The sequence below is a fragment of the Macaca fascicularis genome, chromosome 14 (genome assembly GCF_037993035.2).
Source record: "Macaca fascicularis isolate 582-1 chromosome 14, T2T-MFA8v1.1".
NCBI classification, from domain to species: Eukaryota; Metazoa; Chordata; class Mammalia; order Primates; family Cercopithecidae; genus Macaca; species Macaca fascicularis.
The window spans coordinates 123,962,441-123,982,011 of record NC_088388.1 but is presented as its reverse complement, the minus strand read 5'-3'; the positions used below and the strand labels follow the sequence as shown (position 1 = coordinate 123,982,011).

At 47.4% G+C, this 19,571-nt stretch overlaps 1 protein-coding gene across 22 annotated transcripts in view; it reads right to left on the bottom strand.

The window, feature by feature from the left end:
* PKNOX2 (PBX/knotted 1 homeobox 2) overlaps positions 1–19,571 on the bottom strand; it is a 330,969-nt gene that overhangs the window by 36,542 nt on the left and 274,856 nt on the right. For 18 of the 22 annotated variants that reach the window (XR_012423869.1, XR_012423871.1, XR_012423870.1 and 15 more), the window contains one exon: positions 10,532–10,703. The exons of the other annotated variants lie outside the window; for them this stretch is intronic. Coding sequence is in view for 15 of the 18 variants with exons in the window: in XM_074015554.1 (XP_073871655.1) it covers positions 10,532–10,703 (172 nt within the window). In the remaining 3 variants the exon portion in view is untranslated. The remainder of the gene's footprint in view (positions 1–10,531; positions 10,704–19,571) is intronic. 22 annotated transcript variants of the gene reach the window in all.

The window sequence follows — 19,571 nt, the reverse complement described above, 5'->3', positions numbered from 1 at the left end:
CTTCAGGATCTAGGCCGAGGCAAAGAGATCTTAGAGTTGACACCAAAAGCATGATGAAGGCCAGGCACAGTGGCTCATGCCTGTAATCCCAGCACTTTGAGACGCTGAGGCAGGCGGATCACTTGCAGTCAGGAGTTCGAGACTAGCCTGGCCAACATGGTGAAACCCCATATCTACTAAAAATACAAAAATTAGCCAGTGGTGGTTTTGCATGCCTGAAGTCTCAGCTACTTGGGAGGCTGAGGCAGGAGAATCGCTTGAACCCAGGAGGTGGAGGTTACAGTGAGCCGAGATCAAGCCACTGCACTCCAGCCTGGGCGACAGAGCGCAAATCCATCTCAAAAAAAAAAAAAAAAAAAAAAAAAAAGATGATCCAGTGAGGAACTGGACCCTGTTAAAATTAAAAATGTTTACTCCTCAAAAGACCCTGTGAAGAAGATGAAAAGACTACATACGGGAGGAGAATATTTGCAAACCAAATATGTGACAAAGGACTTGTATCTGGGATATATAAAGAACTCTCAAAACAAAACAGTAAAATAACAAGCAACCCAATTAGAACATGGTCATAAGACATGATTATACATTTCACTGAAGAGGATATACAGATGGCAAATAAGCACATGAAAAGATATTCAATGTCATTAGTCACTAGGGAAATGCAAATTAAAACCACAATGAGATATCACACCTATTGGCATGGTTAAAATAAAAAAATATATATATGACAACACCAAATGCTGGTGAGGAACTGGAGACTAGAACACTCAGACATTGCTGGTGAGAGTGTAAAATGGTACAGCCACTCTGGAAGACAGTATGACAATTTCTTACAAAACTAAATACGTGCATACCATGTGACCCAGCAATTGTACTCTTGGGCATTTATCCCAGAGAAATAAAAACATACGTTCTTACAAAAACCTGTATACAAATTGTTCAAAGCAGCTTTACTTCTAATAGTCAAAAATTGGAAACAACCCAAATGTACTTCAATGGGTGAATGGGATAAAGAAACTAATTCATCCATATCATGGAATATAAGTCAGCAATAAAAAAGAACGAACTATTGATATGCCCAACAATGTGGATAGATTGCAAGGAAATTTTGCTGAGAGACAAAAGCCAGTCTCAAAGGATTATATACTATATGATGCCATTTACATAACATTTTTGAAATGACAAAATTATAGAGATGGAAGACAGATTAGTGGTTGACAGTGGTGGAGTGGAGGAGGGAGGGAGGAACTGTTCTGTACCTTGCTATAACAATGTTTATGTGGAACTAATTACATGTACACACACGCACACACACACACGAGGGCATGTAAAACTGGTGAAATGTGAATACAGTTGGTGGATTGTTCCTGGCTGTGAAATTGTGCTATGGTTATACAAGATGTGAATCAGGAGCTCTCTGTGTGAATTCTTATAACTGCATGTGAATCTACATTTATATCAAAATTAAAAGAAAAAAATGCGGAGGAAGGTGATGCTTATTGCTTTTCCAGATCCATTTATGTTGACGCAAGCAATATATGGGATCTCTATTTAATCCCACCCTCCTAGCTTTTGGCTAGCTCCTGGATGCCTAGAGGAGAGTTTGGACAGTGTAAAAAGGGATGAAAACAAGGAAAGAAATCTCTCCCAGAGAACTGCGACTGTGAGGTGTGTGTAGAGCAGTGTGGCTTGAAGCCAGCATTACACCCTTCTCTGTGCCTTACTGGCATTTCAAGTGGGGAGCCCACATTCCCTGGGCTGGGCCTGTGGCTTGGCTGATGAGCAGGGATTGTGCTCAACTAATTAAAGGTTTTTGGAGTACTAAATTAGACCAAGTGTCACTCAAAGACAGAAAGCAGTGATTGTGTGTCGTCATGCAGGGCTCAGTCACAGGGTCTCCTCCTAAGAAGTGCCACCTCCGTGGGGCTGAGACTGAGGGAGACTGAGCCATCCTAAGCAAAGAGGAGAATGGTGACTTTAGAATGGATCATTTGGACCCCAAAGTGGAGTTAGGTACTTAATAAAGATTTATTCTTGCCTAATGTTCTACTTGACTTTGGCCATGAACATCTTGGTCTATGTCTCTCAGTCTAATGGGCACAGGATAACCTACTTAACAGATATGTGTTGCTGGATTGATAATAATACCCAAACGTTTCTTATTCATACTGTGTCTCAGGCAATGTGGTAAGCCCATTCCAGGCCTTATTTGTTCCACACAACCATCTCATTAAGTAGTTACCATTATTGCTCATATTTTGCATTTGAAGAAAATAAAATCCAAAAATATCATGTTTCCATGCTTAGAGTCACACAACTGGTGAGCGATGTGAAGCCAGGTTGCCCCACCCCTGACCTGTGTGCCTTGTCTTTCAATACGGACTCTCAGGATTATGTAGGTAGAGGAAGTGACAGTGTAAAGGGTGCATAGTTTGGGAGAAAGTGACTCAGTGACAGCAATTATGGGGTTCTAGGAAGCCAAATAGCTTTTGAGACATTACAGTTTAGGATTTCCAGAACCTTCCTGGTAATGTGCCTTTCCTCGACTGCTCTGATCTCCCATCTCTCACTCTTGGCGCAGCCCCCTGGTGTCGGAACACCTCACCAACACAGGTGTCTGCTTCTCCATGTGCACATGGAGAGGGCTGGACTGTCAGGTCCCTTATGTTTTCTGACTCTCTGAACATTACCAGGACTTCTGCCCTCAATTCATGCCTGATGGTGTTAGAATGAACCCCATACGATGACCTGGACCAGCCTCTAGGTGGCTGCACCATCCAAACTCACCAGGACACAGGCTGCATCTTCTCCTCCAGCCTCTCCTGGTCCCTGGGAGATGACCTTATTGCCTCGGACCATCTCCATATTCTCTTAATCTGCTGATTAAGAAGCTTTTCCTTATATTCAATCAAAATCTCTCCCGCCTTAATGTAAAGTGCCTTCTGTAGGTACCAAGAACATCCAGGAACTTCTAGGACCTCTATCAACACAACTTCTTTTAATTTTATTTTGTTCATTAAACAAGTATTAAGTCTTACTATATGCCACATATTAGACCAGCCATCTGACTTGAACAAGTTGGTCAATTAACTTTTTTTTTTTTTTTTTTTTGAGATAGAGTCTCACTCTGTCGCCCAGGCTGGAGTGCAGTGGCATGATCTTGGCTCACTGCAAGCTCTGCCTCCTGGTTCACGCCATTCTCCTGCCTCAGCCTCCTGAGTAGCTGGGACTACAGGTGCCCGCCACCACACCCGGCTAATTTTTTTTTTATTATTTTTATTTTTAGTAGAGACGGGGTTTCACCATGTTAGCCAGGATAGTCTTGATGTCCTGACCTTGTGATCCGCCCACCTCAGCCTCCCAAAGTGCTGGGATTACAGGCATGAGCCACCACGCCCGGCCTTTCTCTTCTCTAGACAAAAACGATCGTCATTCCTTAAACCTTTCTTCTCTTTCCCTTCCCCTCTTCCTTCTTTCCTCCCTCCCTTCTTTCCTTTTCTTTTTTCCTTCTTTCTCACACACATACATATATTCATACATACATACGCACAGAAAAGTGCACATATCTATTCATTTATTTTAAATACATAACCAATTTATACTTACTTTATAAAATCAGAAAATACAGGTAAGTAAAACAAAAGTAAAATATACTCAGAAGAGCTTTGCTCAAATAAAATACACGTATAGCATGTTTAAACCAGGTCTGGTGCACAGTCACCAAAAGTGGACCTATCCTTTGGTCTAATAAAAAGCAGCTGAAGGATTACTTTTTTATGGGCTAATGGAATTGGTTTAAAGATTTAAGAAGGTAGAGTAAATCATAATGGTATTCTGAAGCAATGAATATGTAGGACCTGTTCAATATTAGAAAGGTAGGCAACACCATCAATACTGGGGGGCTGCCTGGCAGAGCAGGAACGCTGTGGGTTCATTGTCAGGCAATGGATTTCAGTCCGGGCCCACTCTCTGTTAAGTGAGTGCCGTTGGGGAAATTCCATGATTTCTCTGAGCCTCAGTCTCTTTACATGTAAAATGGGAATAATGTTCATCTCTAACTCACAAGATTTGAAAGGGGCTAAAGGAGATAACGATGTAACCATGCTTTATAAACCACAGTAAACCAAACACATGCAAGTTGTAAAAACAATCTCTTCTAATAACGTCTGATATCCCACTGGCTTTTCTACTGCTATTCTACATTCAGCCAGTGAAAAAACAGTAACTCCCCGGGTCTTTTTTGCCTCCATATTTGTGTTTAGTAAATCATCCTCTACCTGTGTTTACAATTTTGGATTTTTGTCTCTAAGTTAGAAAACTCTGATTTATTAAACTATTCTTCTAAATGATCAGGGTCATATGAAAATTTATTCCAAATCTTCTAGAGCAATAACAGTGCCACTTAATTTAACATCACCACCAAATGCGGTGAATGCATCCTTCATTCCTTTCCCCAGCTCCATATTTCAGCTTCTTTCCCTCCCTTCTCTTTCAAAATACTGATTCGGCCCTCTTTTTCTACGAAGTCTCTGTCAGAAAAGCAAAACAAACGCAACCTCACATTTTAGTCTCCTACCACTGTACACAAGTCTCACAGTTCCAGCAAAGCACACAAAAATGGGGCTTCCTATTTTCTATAAAGCCACGTGGCCTGATGTCCCACATTGATTATTTTCTGCCTGGGTATTTTGAACAAGTAGTTTAAACTTTATCTGCAAAATTTAGGATGACAATAATACCTACACTTTAGAGTTGTTGTGAAAACTGAGTAAGATCATGTATGCAAATGTGTTGGGCATATAGTAGCCATTCAAGAAATGTCAGTTCCTCATACCAGTGTGGTCCTCCCTCCATTATCAAATGCCTCTCTCAGTGGTTGCTTCTCTTGCAGGATCGTGGCCTTTCCACTTGATAATAATAATTTCTTGCCTTTCAAAACATTTGTATACACAGCACTTTACAATTTACAAAATGCTTTCTCTCCATTATCTCATTTGAGTCTCGTCACCACAGGGACACATGCAATATTGTCTCTCTCCTAGAGATAAGGACATTGAGGCTCAGAGATTATGGAACCCATTCAGCTCCATGCAGGAATTAGCGAGGCATCTTTGTTTTGCAGGCACATTCCTTTCACCCTCTCCTTCCTTTCTGCAAATTGGGAAGCTGGAACAATTCTCCCTCATGGACAGAAGAAGGAATTTATAAACACACATTCCTTAACGTGCTATGATATTTCCTGTGGGTCACTGTGGCTGCCAACGCTCAAATCTAATCAGGAATTTTTCCAGACCAGGCCAGCTTGGCCTGACCAGTTGGAAGTGTGGGGTCACTAGAACAAAAAATGGGACATGAAAAAAAGGTGAATATCAGTGATTGGAGAACTGCCTGATGGTTTGCAGACAGAACAAATATTTTATGGAAACCATCACACAAGACGAGTTAAATCATTTCTGAGTCAATAACCTGGCACGCTCCTGATGGCCTCAGAATTTGGGAAAGCAGTGGCACCGAGGAAGGAGGGTGGGCTTCGCGAGTTAGATCCACTTGGTTCAAATCCCAGCTATGTAATTTCTTGGCTACAGGGTTCTCAGTCCTTGATTGCTTCCTCTGTCAAATGGGGATAATAACAACTACTTCACAGGGCTCTTGTGAGAATTAAATAGCAAAGAAGACACTCAGGGCTTTAGGTCTTGGGTATCTTGGGTCTTCCACCTATGGTGAGACCTTGAACAATTGACATAATCTCTAAACTTTACTTTCCTCACCTGGAAAATAAGATAATAATAGTGACTTCTCCGAGTTGCACTGTGGGTTAAATGAGATGTGGCTAGAAGAAAATGTAAAACAAGACCTGGCCCAGAGAAAGACGGAAGAAGATATTAGCTCCAGTGCTGCTTTGGGTGTGGTTATGGAGCACGAGTCTTGCACTGTATTTGATTCCAGCCTGGGCCATGGACCAGCCGCATGGTGGTGACTGCATCTCGTGTCCCAGTTGCCTCCTCTTAAAATGGGGATAATAGTAACATGTGCCTTGTGGGTTTAGAAAGAGGATTAAATAAGATAATACATGTAAAATAGTTGGAACGGTACCTGGCAGCTGGTAAGTGCTCTATAAATGTTCATTATTACTAGCATTGATGATTCCCATTTCCTTTCCCTTTCCTGGTGTCTGTGGGATTTTCTGCTCCTGTCTAGGCAAAGACAGCCTGGACTGAAGGCCAAAGTGGCTAAGTCTCTGAATGCCGCTGGCCTGAGGCCTCTGGGCCCAGAGCTCTGGCCTGATTCCTTCACGTGCCTCCTTATCCACAGCCTCCGGCCTCTGGCTCTGCCTCTTCAGAGTGGGCCCAGGGGCCTGGGGGGCCCCATTTTAGAGCTGGCTTTGCGGTCAGGCAGCCGTAATCTGTCCCTCGAGCCACACCAGAGTCTCATTAAAACGTGCCCCATAAATGTTAAAAAATTTACACATAAAAAAATTCCATGCATGAAACTGAAACCGTACTTTTTACAGCCACAGTTTGAAATCTTGCATAATATATAAAACCTTGGCCCTGCACCGGGGGCCCGTAAATCAGATTTTATAAAACAAAAAGCTTTTACGTTTCAAAGGGTTTTGGGGAACTTGCAAATTTTACAAACTTTACCAACTGCCAGTCAGAGGCTGGTGGGCCTGAGGAGGGGATCTGTGGGCCCAGCTAAGGAATTGGCCTGGTGAGCCCCTGTGACTGTGGGAATCGGAGTGGAGGGAGTGAAGGATGGAGCCGGCCTTTCCCAGGGGAGCCAGTCAGGGGCACTGCAGTTTGACCACCATGAGGGTGGAAAGCCACCCTCATCCTCTGGAAATGGGGAGTTACAGTATGGGTGCAGGGAAAGAGAGATCGGGGGCACTTTTATTTGCAAGTGAAGGAGTGGTGGTGTGATGTTGTGGGCAGAGCGGAGGATCAGGAGTCAGCTGACCTGGGTTCTGGTCCTGGCAAGTCACTTCCTTCTGTGAACTTACATCCCAGGCTATAAACGGAGGTAGGACGTGCTTCTCCCTAGGGCTTTTTGTTTGTTGGTTTGTTTTTGAGATGTTCTCACTTTGTTGCCCAGGCTGGAGTGCAGTGTCATGATCTCGGCTCACTGCAACCTCTGCCTCCTGGGCTTAAGCAATTCTCATGCCTCAGCCTCCCGAGGAGCTGTGACTACAGACATGTACCACCACACCTGGCTAATTTTTGTATCTTTAGTAGAGACGAGGTGTCACCGTGTTGGCCAGGCTGGTCTCGAACTCCTAGCCTCATGTGATCTGCCTGCCTTGGCCTCTCAAAGTGCTGGGATTATAGGGGTGAGCCACTGTGCCCGGCCCTCTCTAGGGCTTTTCCCTCTAATGGTTCATGAATCTGCTTCTTCTCTGGTAGGGGTGCTGTGGGAGCAGGTGGCTAATGCAGGGAGGGAGGTTCCTGCTGAAATCTACAATCTGAGAACCTCTCTGATCTTCAGGGCAGCCCTGGGTGACTGTGGGACATAGGGGAGTGTGGTACAGGGCAACTTGCTCGGGGGACAGGGAGGTGGCCAGATGGGGATGGGGAGGATTTGAGTTCAAATCGGGGGCTTGGTGGGGCTGGAGACTACAGGCTTACAGGGCCTGAGAGAAAGCAGGGCCCGAGTGGGGCTTGAGGACCCTGGGGGAGAGAAGAACTTCCAAGGGACAAAGTTTTTGGGGACCCAAGTGCCCTGACAATCCCTGTGAAAGTCAATATTCAAGGGCAAAGGAAAGCCGCCCTGACACACATATATATAAAAAATAAATCTCTCAATTATCTCAGCTCATTTGCTTGGGGTCTCTCATTTTATGTCCCTGCTCGGCTGCGCAGTATATCTGTCCGGATAAAGAGTTACAGTCCGTTGGGCTACGTGTGCGGGGTTGTAAAAAATACAGATGCCAAATTAACTGGCTGTGGCACTCGGCAGCTTGATTGAGCTGATAATGACGCGATCTGACCTTTTTCTAATTTCTAATTATGTGCATCTCGGCTGTGCTGGCTACATGATTCTTGTTCTAATGATGGCTCCTGCAGTTGGCCTCTTTATCTCCCCCTTCCTGACACAGGACCAGGGGTGGAGGTAGCAAGGGGCACTGCTTGACTCCCCACATCACGTTTCAGGGTCCCGGCCGCATGGTCTCTTTGGTGGCCAGGATGTGAGGTTGAGGAACTGGAGCACTTTGTCGGAGGGGCCCTGCACTTGAGACTAACCTTCCAGATGCCAGGCATTTTTAAAGGCCATTTCCCAGAGCCATCTCATTAATTTTGTATTACCATTACGCGAGATAGGTGTGTTAGATCTACAGATGAGGAAACCGAGCTTCAAAGGAGTTAAGTCATCCAAATCACACAGATAGTAGTGGTGAGGCTCAGAGAGCGCTCTTTCAAATTCTCCATTTACATAATCAGCCAGTCAACCAGTCATTGACCATGGCTAACTCAACTAGGTAAATCAGGTGCACCCAAGTAGATGGAATGTCCAAGCTTTGCTGCACTGGCTGGACACTCCCAGCCCAGTGCCTGAGATGGAAGACCAGGGAACGCTGGCAGTATGGGGCCACCAGGGCAGCTTCCACAGCATCCATGTCCCTGGGTCAGGCCTGGCACATGGCAGACACTCAACCAAGTTCTGTTCAATTGATTCTAAATATGATTCTTTGAGTGAACAGAACTCTGGGGAACCCACGTCATGTTGGCCAGGAGACAGCATGGAGATGGCCACCTGGGCGTTTTCCAGGCTGAGCTAGGATGGGAGGCTGCCCTTGGTGGGTCTTCCAGAGCTCACCTGGCAGGTCGTTGTGGGCAGGGCATGAGAAATGTGTTCCCCCAGGACTCCTCCCTCTTAAGAAGGTATAAATTATTTCACATTAGCTATCCAGTTTACTTTTCAATATTTCCTTGCCTACTTAGGACTCAGTTTCTTATTGTGCCAAATGAGGGGAGTGGGCCCTGCTTCCCAGGTCCATCCCAGCTCCCACAGAAATGGCTGCGGCATCTCCTGGCCCCCTGGCTACCATGGGTCTAGGTTGCGAGGATCTGCTCTGCAACTGCAGTTTGTGGTTCTGATCACTCAGAGCACAGGGCAGAGCAAGACCAGCCTGCAACTGGAGCACCTGCACAGGGCAGCTTTCCCAGGGGACCTGAGAGACAGTGACCTGCCTCCTGGGAAGGGGACTGCCAATCCCAGCCAGGGAAAGGGATGCCCCAGGATGAGAAAAGGTGGCTTTGGGGCTCTCAGATGCCTTCACTGACCCTCCCGACAGCAAGTGAGCGCTTATCCTCTAGCAAGGCCTCCTCCGCTCTTCAAATATTCCACCCATCGTGACACTTCACGAAGCTTCAGGCCAGGGTGGGCTCTCCTGGCAGCTCTTCTGGACTCCATCCAGTCACATATTCAGCTCTTGAGAGAAGCAGTGGTGTGGATAATTCACAGCACAGAATACCAAAGCCAGTTACACCTGTTCTGCAGATGCAGAGTGTGTGTGTGTGTGTGTGTGTGTGTGTGTGTGTGTGGTGTGTTTTCTTCCTTTCTGGAACCACATTTTCTTTTCTAATTCTGTTTCCCTTTTGAAAGTAGGTACCAGTTAAACTCTAAATGCAAGAAGACAGCACCATCATTAATCAATTTGTTGGGGAGAGTTTTCCAGAGTTTCCAAATTCACTGTGCATAATCTGGGTAATCCACCCACAAAAAACAAAGAATTGTGGTTAATAATTCCAAGATGACTAGTTAGAGTAATGGACAAACAGAGCAACCTCTCTGTTGCTCTCTCCACAGAATTCCCTGGACTAGATGAGAATTCAGATGTCATCCGACCCGGTGGTCACCAAACCTAATGATGATTGCAACTGCTCAGGAAACTTTTTAAAATGTAGATTCACAGGCTCCCACCAAACCCACTGAATCACAATTCCCAGGTGGTGTGGCCTAGAAATATGTATTTTTATAAAACTGTGGTCATGATCTAGTTGACAAATTAGGTTTGGGAGCCTGATCTACCCTGTCCCCAGAATGAACCGGTCCTCCACTGGTCTCCTCAGCACATCGATGTCAGGTCTTTCTCTCGGTTAATGTGCTCAAACATCAGTTACCTTCATCCTCCATACAGTAGTACATCAACTATTAGCTCCTCTCTGGACAGCCCAAGACAGATTTGCTAACATGCCAGGACTCTGGGACTCAGAACAGCTACCCCAGATATTCTGGCTGCTACGACCCTTCTTTCCTCCTGTCTGCACTGTAAAAGGATGGGTGCTAAGATGCTAGTGCCACCCTGGGCAGAGATGGGCAGAACTTTGGCAGCAAAGCCTGTGCATGGAACTCTTGGTTTAAGTCATTTAAAAATGGTTCTTGGTGGCAAGACTGGTGCATCTAGTGCATGCCCCAAGGTGGACACTCAAAATCTTTTGTTGGTGAATTAATAGAAGGATCATTTCTGGGGCATTTTGAAGGGGATCAGAGGGTAGGAAGACTCTAGCCAGGGCAGAGGGTGGAGGGTCTTTACCAGATTGTCCAGTTCTGGGTCATCGCTGAAGAAGGGTTTGTGCTCCTGTTCCTGCTGGTGGACAAAGTTCTCGATGTCCACATCAAAGCTGGCGGAGGTGATGCACTCAGAGCCCTGGGTGGCCTGTTCACATTTCTCAAACAGCAGCGTCAGGAGCGGGAAAAGAGGGTGCCTGCGGGGACATCAAGAGCTCACACATGCGCACACACAGAGACCGTGCTGCTACCTGTGCTCAGAAGCCACCAGACTCCCCTGCCCACATTCCCATAACTTCTCCCAAGGTCCCACTCCTTGATAACATCCCCAGTCCCCATGGTCAATCTAGATGGCAGCACTTTGTGCCTTGGCAAGGAGGGTCTGCTCTTCCAGCTTCTGGGCTTAAGAGGCTCCTGTCCCTACCCACTGGGCTCCTACCTTTTCTCTTTGGTCAGATAAACTGCATGAGTATTTGGGGAGGGATGAAGGGTTATAAACCTTCCAAGAAGTAGGTGTCCATTTCTGGCTCAGAGTCAACCTAGGAAGGAAAGGTGGGGAGTGTCCAGAGAAGTCCTGGATGTGAACATTAGCAGTAGGTCATAGATCCATTCTTGGCTTTCTGGAGCCAGCTAAGGGTGGCAGATGTGCACAAACACTTCTGTGCTTGCAAGTGCATGCAGGAGACATACGTGAGCCTGAAGACTCATCCACACGTGGTGGGTGGATGTCTCCACCTGTCCTAAGTCTTGGTAGATTCAGTTTAGGTCAGATACCCCAGTGCGTTAGGTCATCACACAATGATGCAATGATTATTTACATCACTATGTGATGCAAATCATTTGCTCACTGTTTTCCTCCAAGACTCTACCTGACTTAGTGATCCTGATATCCCTAAGACCTTGGTATGCATGCTCATAGCAGACACTTAATAAATATTTGGTGAATGAAGGAATCGATGAGTGAAAAGACTGTGTGTGGTGGTCGGGGCGGGGGGTTCTACGACATCTATATGTGAGCCAAAGTGTTTACCTAAATGGCTCTCTGGATCTTATCTTGGAGATCAGCAACTCTTAAAAGCTTTTCTGACTCCTGACCTCCATTCCCCCACCGCCAAACCTACACTGATAGTCTCTGAGTTGTTTGTTTTATTGTCTGCCTTCCTCACTAGACTGTGAGCTACATGAGGGCAGGAACCTAGCTCACCTTACTTATCACTATATGTCTAAAGTCTAGTCAGATGTATGTGGATTTACCAAAAAGTATTTGGTAAATATATATGTTATGTGTGTAGGCGTATTTGTGTGTATAAGTCCACAGCACCTTTATTTCTGCAGTATGTGTGCATGGGTTGTTGACACCGGACTCCAGAGAGCCCCATTCCCTTCCACTGCAGTTCCAAAAATGCATCTGCACATCCCTCTCTGTCCTGTCTCCCCAGACTCCTGGGACTATGCAATGTAGGTTTTTAAAATTTTTGTATTTTTATTTTTTTGGACGTAGTCCCATTTGCTGGGCAAGAAGGAGGAATGTATGCTGGACCTGAACCTGGCCCCCATGCCTCTGCCCAAGGGGATGGTCTAGCCAGTGCTGTGCAACAGAACTTTCTGCAATGGTAGGAATGTTCTGCAATCTCCACTGCCCCATATGGCAGCCACTAATCCCGTGAGGCCAATGGATACTTGAAATATGTAACTAGGACTCTGAACTTTTAATTTTACTTAATTTTAGTTACTTTAAATTTAAGAGGTTACATGTGGCTAGTGGCTACCATACTGAAACAGTAAGTCTTTTTTTTTTTTTTTTTTTTTTTGACGGAGTCTTGCTCTGTCATCCAGGCCGGAGTGCAATGGCATGATCTTGGCTCACTGCAACCTCTGCCTCCAGGGTTCAAGTGATCCTCTTGCCTCAGCCTCCCAAATAGTTGGGATTACAGGTGCCCACCATCATGCCCGATTAATTTTTTTTTTTTTTTTTTAAGCAGAGACAGGATTTCACCACTTTAGCCAGGCTGGTCTAAACTTCTGACCTCAAGTGATCTGCCTGCCTTGGCCTCCCAAAGTGCTGGGATTACAGGTGTGAGCCACCTCATCCTACCGAGAACACAGTAAGTAAGGCAAACAGACCATGGTCTCCCCTCCAGCACCCCATGACTGAGCACACAGAGAAGGACTGAATGTCTAACCTATATGGTATTTGCAAGTGGGTGGGGGAACCCCTAGGAGCCTGTCCATCTTGGAATTCTAACAATTTTGGATAAAAAGACAGAAAGTGTGTCCCCCCATCCACACTCACATGCATTTTATGGCTCTTTCTACTCAGACTCAGGGGTGGTGAGGAGGAAAAGAGAAATTTCTGCTCCAGAGGAGCTGCTAAGCTTGGCAGAGCCTGTCCCTGCACACTCTCTCCCCGACCCTGGTTTTTTTGGAAGCTGATGCCTAAACTGCTGGGCCCCAGGGCTGCAGACTGGGTGTGCAGTCTGCAGAAAAAAAGTGTCAATATTTAAGGGTGGCCTATTCACTGCCCCAAATTGCCAGAAGATCCATTGAGAAAGATCTACCAGGAAGCTGGTAGGGAAAACAATGGGTTAGCTTAGACATTCGGCTGGAGACAAAGAGAAAACCAGGTGAAGGGGTTAAACTCCAGTATAAGTCTTCATTTGCAGCCACTAATACTGCAGCATATTATAGTCTAATCTAACCTGATCCCAGTTTAATGCAAGATTCTCCTGGCCCTGAGTGGAATACCAAAGAAAGCCTCAGTGGCTGTAATTTAAGCAGAGCCTGCAGTGGCTTAGCTGAGGGACATGAAAGGCAAATTCCAGACGGTGTTATGAATTATTGCGCCTTATGAACCTCCCTACTCTCAACAGATGCCTGCTGCCATTTAAACAGCCACTAGATCAATTAGGAATGAAAGGCACAAATCGACTCTGTACAAGGGCACTAAATTACCAGGAACTAATAATCCACAGCATCGTGCCAGGTGGTGGGGGTGCAGCCCCCGCCCCAACCCCATGGCAGCTGCGGTCACCGCACATTCCTTTCTCACTGGTTAGTTGGAGGGAGGGGACAAAGTGTGTGTGTGTGTGTGTGTGCGTGCAGGTGCATATGCATGTGTGTGCACCAAGGGTGTATGCAGGCTGTCAATGAGAGCAAGTGTTGTGTGGGGTCCTGTGTGTTTTCATTGTGTGCACACACAGTGTTGTGCTAATGCTGTATATATGCACAGATGGGTAGTGTATGTAACTGGGGTGCTGATTTTGTGTGCTGTGAGCACAGTGTGCCTGTTCTCTGTGCTGTTTGTATGCAATACGTGTGTATGTGTACAGGGATGGTGTCTTCTGTGTACACAGTATGAGTGGCATGTGGGGTAAGGAAGAGAGATCTGCCACGACTGTGTCCCCCAGCTACTAGCACTAGGCTTTGGGTAGGGAGAGAAGGGTGATCTCCTCTGCTCCTGTCCTTGCTTCTGCAGGGAGGAGCAGCTTTTCTTAGAGTGGTCAGGGAGGGCCTCTCTGCGGAGGTGACATTTAAGTTAAGCCTCGGATGATGAGAAGTAGTCATGCAAAGAGCTAAGGGATCGGCATTCCAGCAGGAGAAAAAGCAACGTATTTGAGACAGAAATGAGCTTGCACGTTTCTGGAACAAAATGTAGCCAAGTGTGGCTGGAGCCAGGTGGGCAGGTGGGGAGTGGAGGGAGATGAGGTTGAAAAGGCAGCAGGAGTCACATCATGAGGTACCTCGTGACAGAGCTGGGCTTGCAGGGATCGGGTGGGAGGCATTGTCACATACGCCAGGGAACATGCACCTCCTCTGCAGAACCCCAGCCAGGGTCTGTCTTCTAAACCTCCTTCACTTCCAGGTGTCGGATCTCCCCAGAATGGCTATGCGTGTGTATGTGGGGGCATATCTGGGGGAGGCTTCCGTGGCTCCTGCTGTCTCAGAAGAAAGGAACATGCTGCCCATCCTTCCCTCCAAGTTAACTAAGAGCCCATGGAGCACAGGGCAGACTTCACAGGTACTGGCCTGGCACCCTCTCTCCAGCTGCTCTGCAACCTGAGGACTGAGCAGTCAGGGTTGAAGGACGGACAGCAGTACTGTCAGCCCCAGATCCTCTCTTCTCCTATCCCAGCCTCCCCTGACTCCAGCGTCTGGTTCCTCCCACCTCATCCCAGAGCCCTGTTGGTCTCTCAGAGCTCAGATGGCACCTGAGATCACCCACAACTTTTCCTGTGATCCATGGTCATGGTCAGTGGGGCGCCTGTGGCTCCCATGCTCCATCCACCTGGCTCACTTGATAAACCCAGACACTACCTTCTACCTTATGCACGTGGATCCCTGAGACACTGCACTGCGCCCTGAGAGATAGGCTGTTTCCCAGCGACTCCATGGGTTTTGTGGCTGCAGCATGGTCCTGGGCTTCTCTCAAGCTGTTTCCAGCACAGTTATGGGAGAGTCACTTACCCTTCCCCAGGTGCCCAGTCTGTACCTGCCTAAAGGCTGACCTGTATTTTCTAAGCTACCTTCCAACATCACCCCCTAAGGCATGAGAGGAGGCTGGCAGCCACTTAGAAAAAGTTCTTCCCAGCAGTCTTGACTGCAGGCTTGGGGGTCCACCCTGAGGGCAGGGCCCATGAGAGCTGCCATCAAAGCCACCTGCAATACAAATGGCCCTGTGTGAACCAGGGATGGGTGGGGAGAAGGATTCCCAGTTAGAGGAGAGACTTTGGCCTTCCCTGAACCTCAGTTTGTCCCACTACAACATGGTTTTTCAAGAGTGCTTCTTCCCGCTGTCCAGATATCTTCCGCTCTGGGTCCATATCCTCTATGGGCTAGAAGCAGGGATGTGGACACTTGGTCTCCAGTGCTGAGTGTCGATGACGATGAGCGGGATGTAAGGAATGGTCATTAGACTTTATATCCAAAGAGCTGAGGACATGTGACCTCCATAAGAGCTCACCTTCTCCCTCCCAGACCCCTTCTTCACTCTTCTCCCTCCACGTCACCTCCCTCCCGACCGCCCCCTCCACCCCAATCTCTCTTAAGCCGTTCAAAATTTGGAGGAAATAAATCTCTCTGCACTAATTCAGTGAGAGTTTGAGCCTCGTCAGTGCAGAACAAATAAAAGGAGTGAACTGGCATGACATTTTACTGCAGAAGAGAGGTCGTTTCCAGCCACTAATAAAAAGGATTTGACACAGACTAATAAAGAGAAATGAATTTCTCTAATGGCCTAATTTAGCACATTCAGCACTGTGCCTCCGCCTGGGTGCTGGGAGGGCGGGCGCCTTCACCAGGAGTGCGGACAGAGGCAGGCAGGAGGGAGACGTGGCTCAGCTCAGGGAGAGGGGAAGGAGAGATGATCACGAATAACGTTTTATTATTTCTTTTCTCTTTTCTGAGTCCCCCATCCCACCCTCCACCCCCTACCCTCATCACCTCTCCCCAAGAGCATCTGAACTAAAATCAAACTCAAGATATGCAGTTCTTGTTAACGATCCAAAGAAATAAAGAACCCCTCTCCATAGAATTGCAGTCTTGTGCTAGCTTAAGAAGGTGATTAAACCGGATGTGTTGATTTCTACAGGGGTTTAAGTCATCGTTTGGTTTAATTACTTCTGACATTTCTGCCTTCGTGTTTTTTACATCACCCAAATTTGCTGGTCTGGAATGCCCAGTTTGGGGCCAAGGTGTGTGCAGCTGTCCCCGGGAGAGGTGATTAGAGACAGGGCAGTATGTTGGCTGTAGCCCTTTGCAGAGGCTAGTACCACCCTCTCTCTTAGCAACAGAAAGGCTGAGACCCCTCAATCAAGACCAAAGCTTCTGAGAGCATCACGGGGCAGGCAAGATTCATCAAAGCCCACGTATTCCTCCACACCTCAAGACAGATATTCTTAACATAAATTGGGCTGACAGATTGCCCTAACATTTTTTAAAGGCCTTCTGGAATGGACCCCACAACTTCCTTGGTAACTCTTATGCTCATCTATAACTTAAAGTTCCCCTATGTGGCTGTAGCTAATTTCTTTTTATTTTTTTATTTTTATTTTATTTTTATTTTTTATTTATTTATTTTTTTTGAGGCGGAGTCTCGCTCTGTCGCCCAGGCTGGAGTGCAGTGGCGCGATCTCGGCTCACTGCAAGCTCCGCCTCCCGGGTTCCCGCCATTCTCCTGCCTCAGCCTCCCGAGTAGCTGGGACTACAGGCGCCGCCACCACGCCCGGCTAATTTTTTTGTATTTTTAGTGGAGACGGGGTTTCATTGTGTTAGCCAGGATGGTCTCGATCTCCTGACCTCGTGATCCGCCCGTCTCGGCCTCCCAAAGTGCTGGGATTACAGGCTTGAGCCACCGCGCCCGGCCACTAATTTCTTTTTATTAAAAGGACTCAAAAAAAAAAAAAAAAGATGGCTGGGTCCTTGGCTGGGCGTGGTGGCTCACACCTCTAATCCCAGTGCTTTGGGAGGCTGAGGCAGGTGGATTACCTGAGATCAGGATTTTGAGACCAGCCTGGTCAACATGGTGAAACCCTGTCTCTACTAAAAATACAAAAAAATTAGCCAGCCATGGTGGCACGTGACTTTAATCCCAGCTACTTGGGAGGCTGAGGCAGGAGAACTGCTTGAACCCAGGAGGTGGAGGTCGCAGTGAGCTGAGATGGTGCCACTGGACTCCAGCCTGGGCGACAGATTGAGATTCTGTCTCAAAAAAAAAAAAAAAAAAAAAAAATAGTTGGGTCCTTTTTCATTTCTCTTTCTTTTTGGACCACCTGGGTTTAAAAAAAAATAAAACATTTCTTCCTTCTTGGGGGAAGAGAGGAAACAGAAGCAGATACAGAAAAGAAGTTAGAAAGAATGCAAAAATACAGAGCTTCGGAGAGGCGAAGATGCAAAACACAAGGCAGGCAGAGAGTGGATATGCAGACAGAAACAGCACCAGCCATGAGCGGGGGCGAGGGTGGTCACCGGCAAGGGGAGACGTGAATGCTGAGTTCTCTTTCCGGGTGATAAACTTTGTGATTCACAGTCATGCCACTCTGTCCCTTCTAAGCCTCTCAGCCGTCCCTTCCCTTGTGACCTTGGCCAGGACTGCAGACCTCAATTATGGGTCCAGCGAAGTGTGTGGCTGCCTGCCTGGGCCATCCACCTCCTTTCCTGTGACTGACCTTGGAGCCCCCCGGCTCCCTCTGCACCTGCCTTACAGCCATTCTCACCCTCCTGGGGGTGGGAAGAGGGAAGCCCAGGGTCAGTGCCCAACCCATCCCTGAACCCGTGCTGCTTCTTCCAATGGGGACAGGGGAGACAGAGCCTCTGTCTCTTCCTGTTGGGCCAAGGATGGATGATCCAGAGGTGGAATGCATGGGAGGAGAGCAAGAGTTTTTGGTGGACATCTTCAGGCATGGGCCAGCAGGACCAGAGGCCTGGCCAGGGTCCCACCACTCAGAGGACACAAGGCTGTTGGCTGGTGGGGTGGGGTGAGGTGGGGCACGCAGGGATTGGTGGCACTCTGGCTACCAACCTACGCCCTACTGACACACAGTGGCTGTCAAGTTGCCAAAAGCTCGCCTTTCCAGAAACTGCCTGAGGACTAGCGTTTTGAGCCTTTCCTTCCTTCCTTCCTTCCTTCCTTCCTTCCTTCCTTCCTTCCTTCCTTCCTTCCTCCCTCCCTCCCTCCCTCCCTCCCTCCCTCCCTCCCTCCCTCCCTCCCTTCCTTCCTTCCTTCTCTCTCTCTCTTTCTCTCTCTCTCTCTTTCTTTCTTTCAAGATGGAGTCTCACTCTGTCACCCAGGCTGGAGTGCAGTGGCACCATCTTGGCTCACTGCAAGCTCCGCCTCCTGGGTTCACGCCATTCTCCTGCCTCAGCCTCTTGAGTAGCTGGGACTATAGGCGCCCGCCACAACACCCGGCTAATTTTTTTTTTTTTTGTATTTTTAGTAGAGACAGTGTTTCACCGTGTTAGCCAGGATGGTCTGGATCTCCTGACCTCGTGATCCGCCCGCTTCGGCCTCCCAAAGTGCTGGGATTATAGGCGTGAGCCACCACGCCCGGCCGAGCCTTTATTTCTTGGTACCCAGGCCAGAGACTACTGGGATCTCAGAACCAGAGAATATCCTAGAAACCACTTTCCCGAATAGATCCCCAACCCCTTCCTGGGGCATCTGTTCACCGCAGAAGGCCCACAACAAGTGCCCTTTCAGAGAAGTGCAGTAAAATTTCTCCTGGATGCCAGTGGAATGAAGCCAGCACTCGCAGATGGGCACTCCAGGCTCTTCATCATGTGGCCTCAGCCTCTTTTCAGTATCTCTCCTAGACCAAGCTTGTCCAGCCCGCAGCCCATGAGTGGCATGGAGCCTAGAATGGCTTTAAATGTGGCCCAACGCAAATTCGTAAACTTTCTTAAAACATTATGAGACTTTTCTTTTGCTTTGTTGTTGTTGTTGTTTTTTCTCATCAGCTATTGTTAGTATTAGTGTAATTTACGTGTGGCTCAAGACAATTCTTCTTCCAGTGTGGGCCAAGGAAGCCAAAAGATTGGACACCCCTGTAGACGGACTCAGCAGAGAAAGGTGGTGGCTGGAGGGAGAGAGGGCAGGCAGACCCTGGTCTCTGGAATGGTCACTACTGTCCTTCAGCAGCCCATGGAAAGCAAACTTCTGTGCTTCCTGTGCCCATCTTTGCCCTATGCTTTCCTGTGCCCGTGCCTCTCTTCCCACTGCTCCTTCCACCTCAATTCCCTGCTCCTGTGTCTCTTCGTGTCCCCTCCAATGACCTGAGCATCCAGGCCAACACGCCTTCTGTGCAGGGCTCCCCTCATTGGTCTCTCCAGCAAGAGAAACCATCGCCTCCTCTGAGCCCTCACAGCAAATGCTAGGGGTTTCTTCCTTAACCTCACTCACAATTTAGGGTGGGAAGCCAGGTGGTCTGAAATAAGCTACACTTTGGGTAAGTTACTGAATTTTTGGAGCCTCAGTTTCCTTTTAAATCAAGGATAACACCTCTCATGCAGGTTCCTATAAGGATTAAATGAAGAAACATGGAGAGTATCTGGCACTTAGTAAACTATCAATT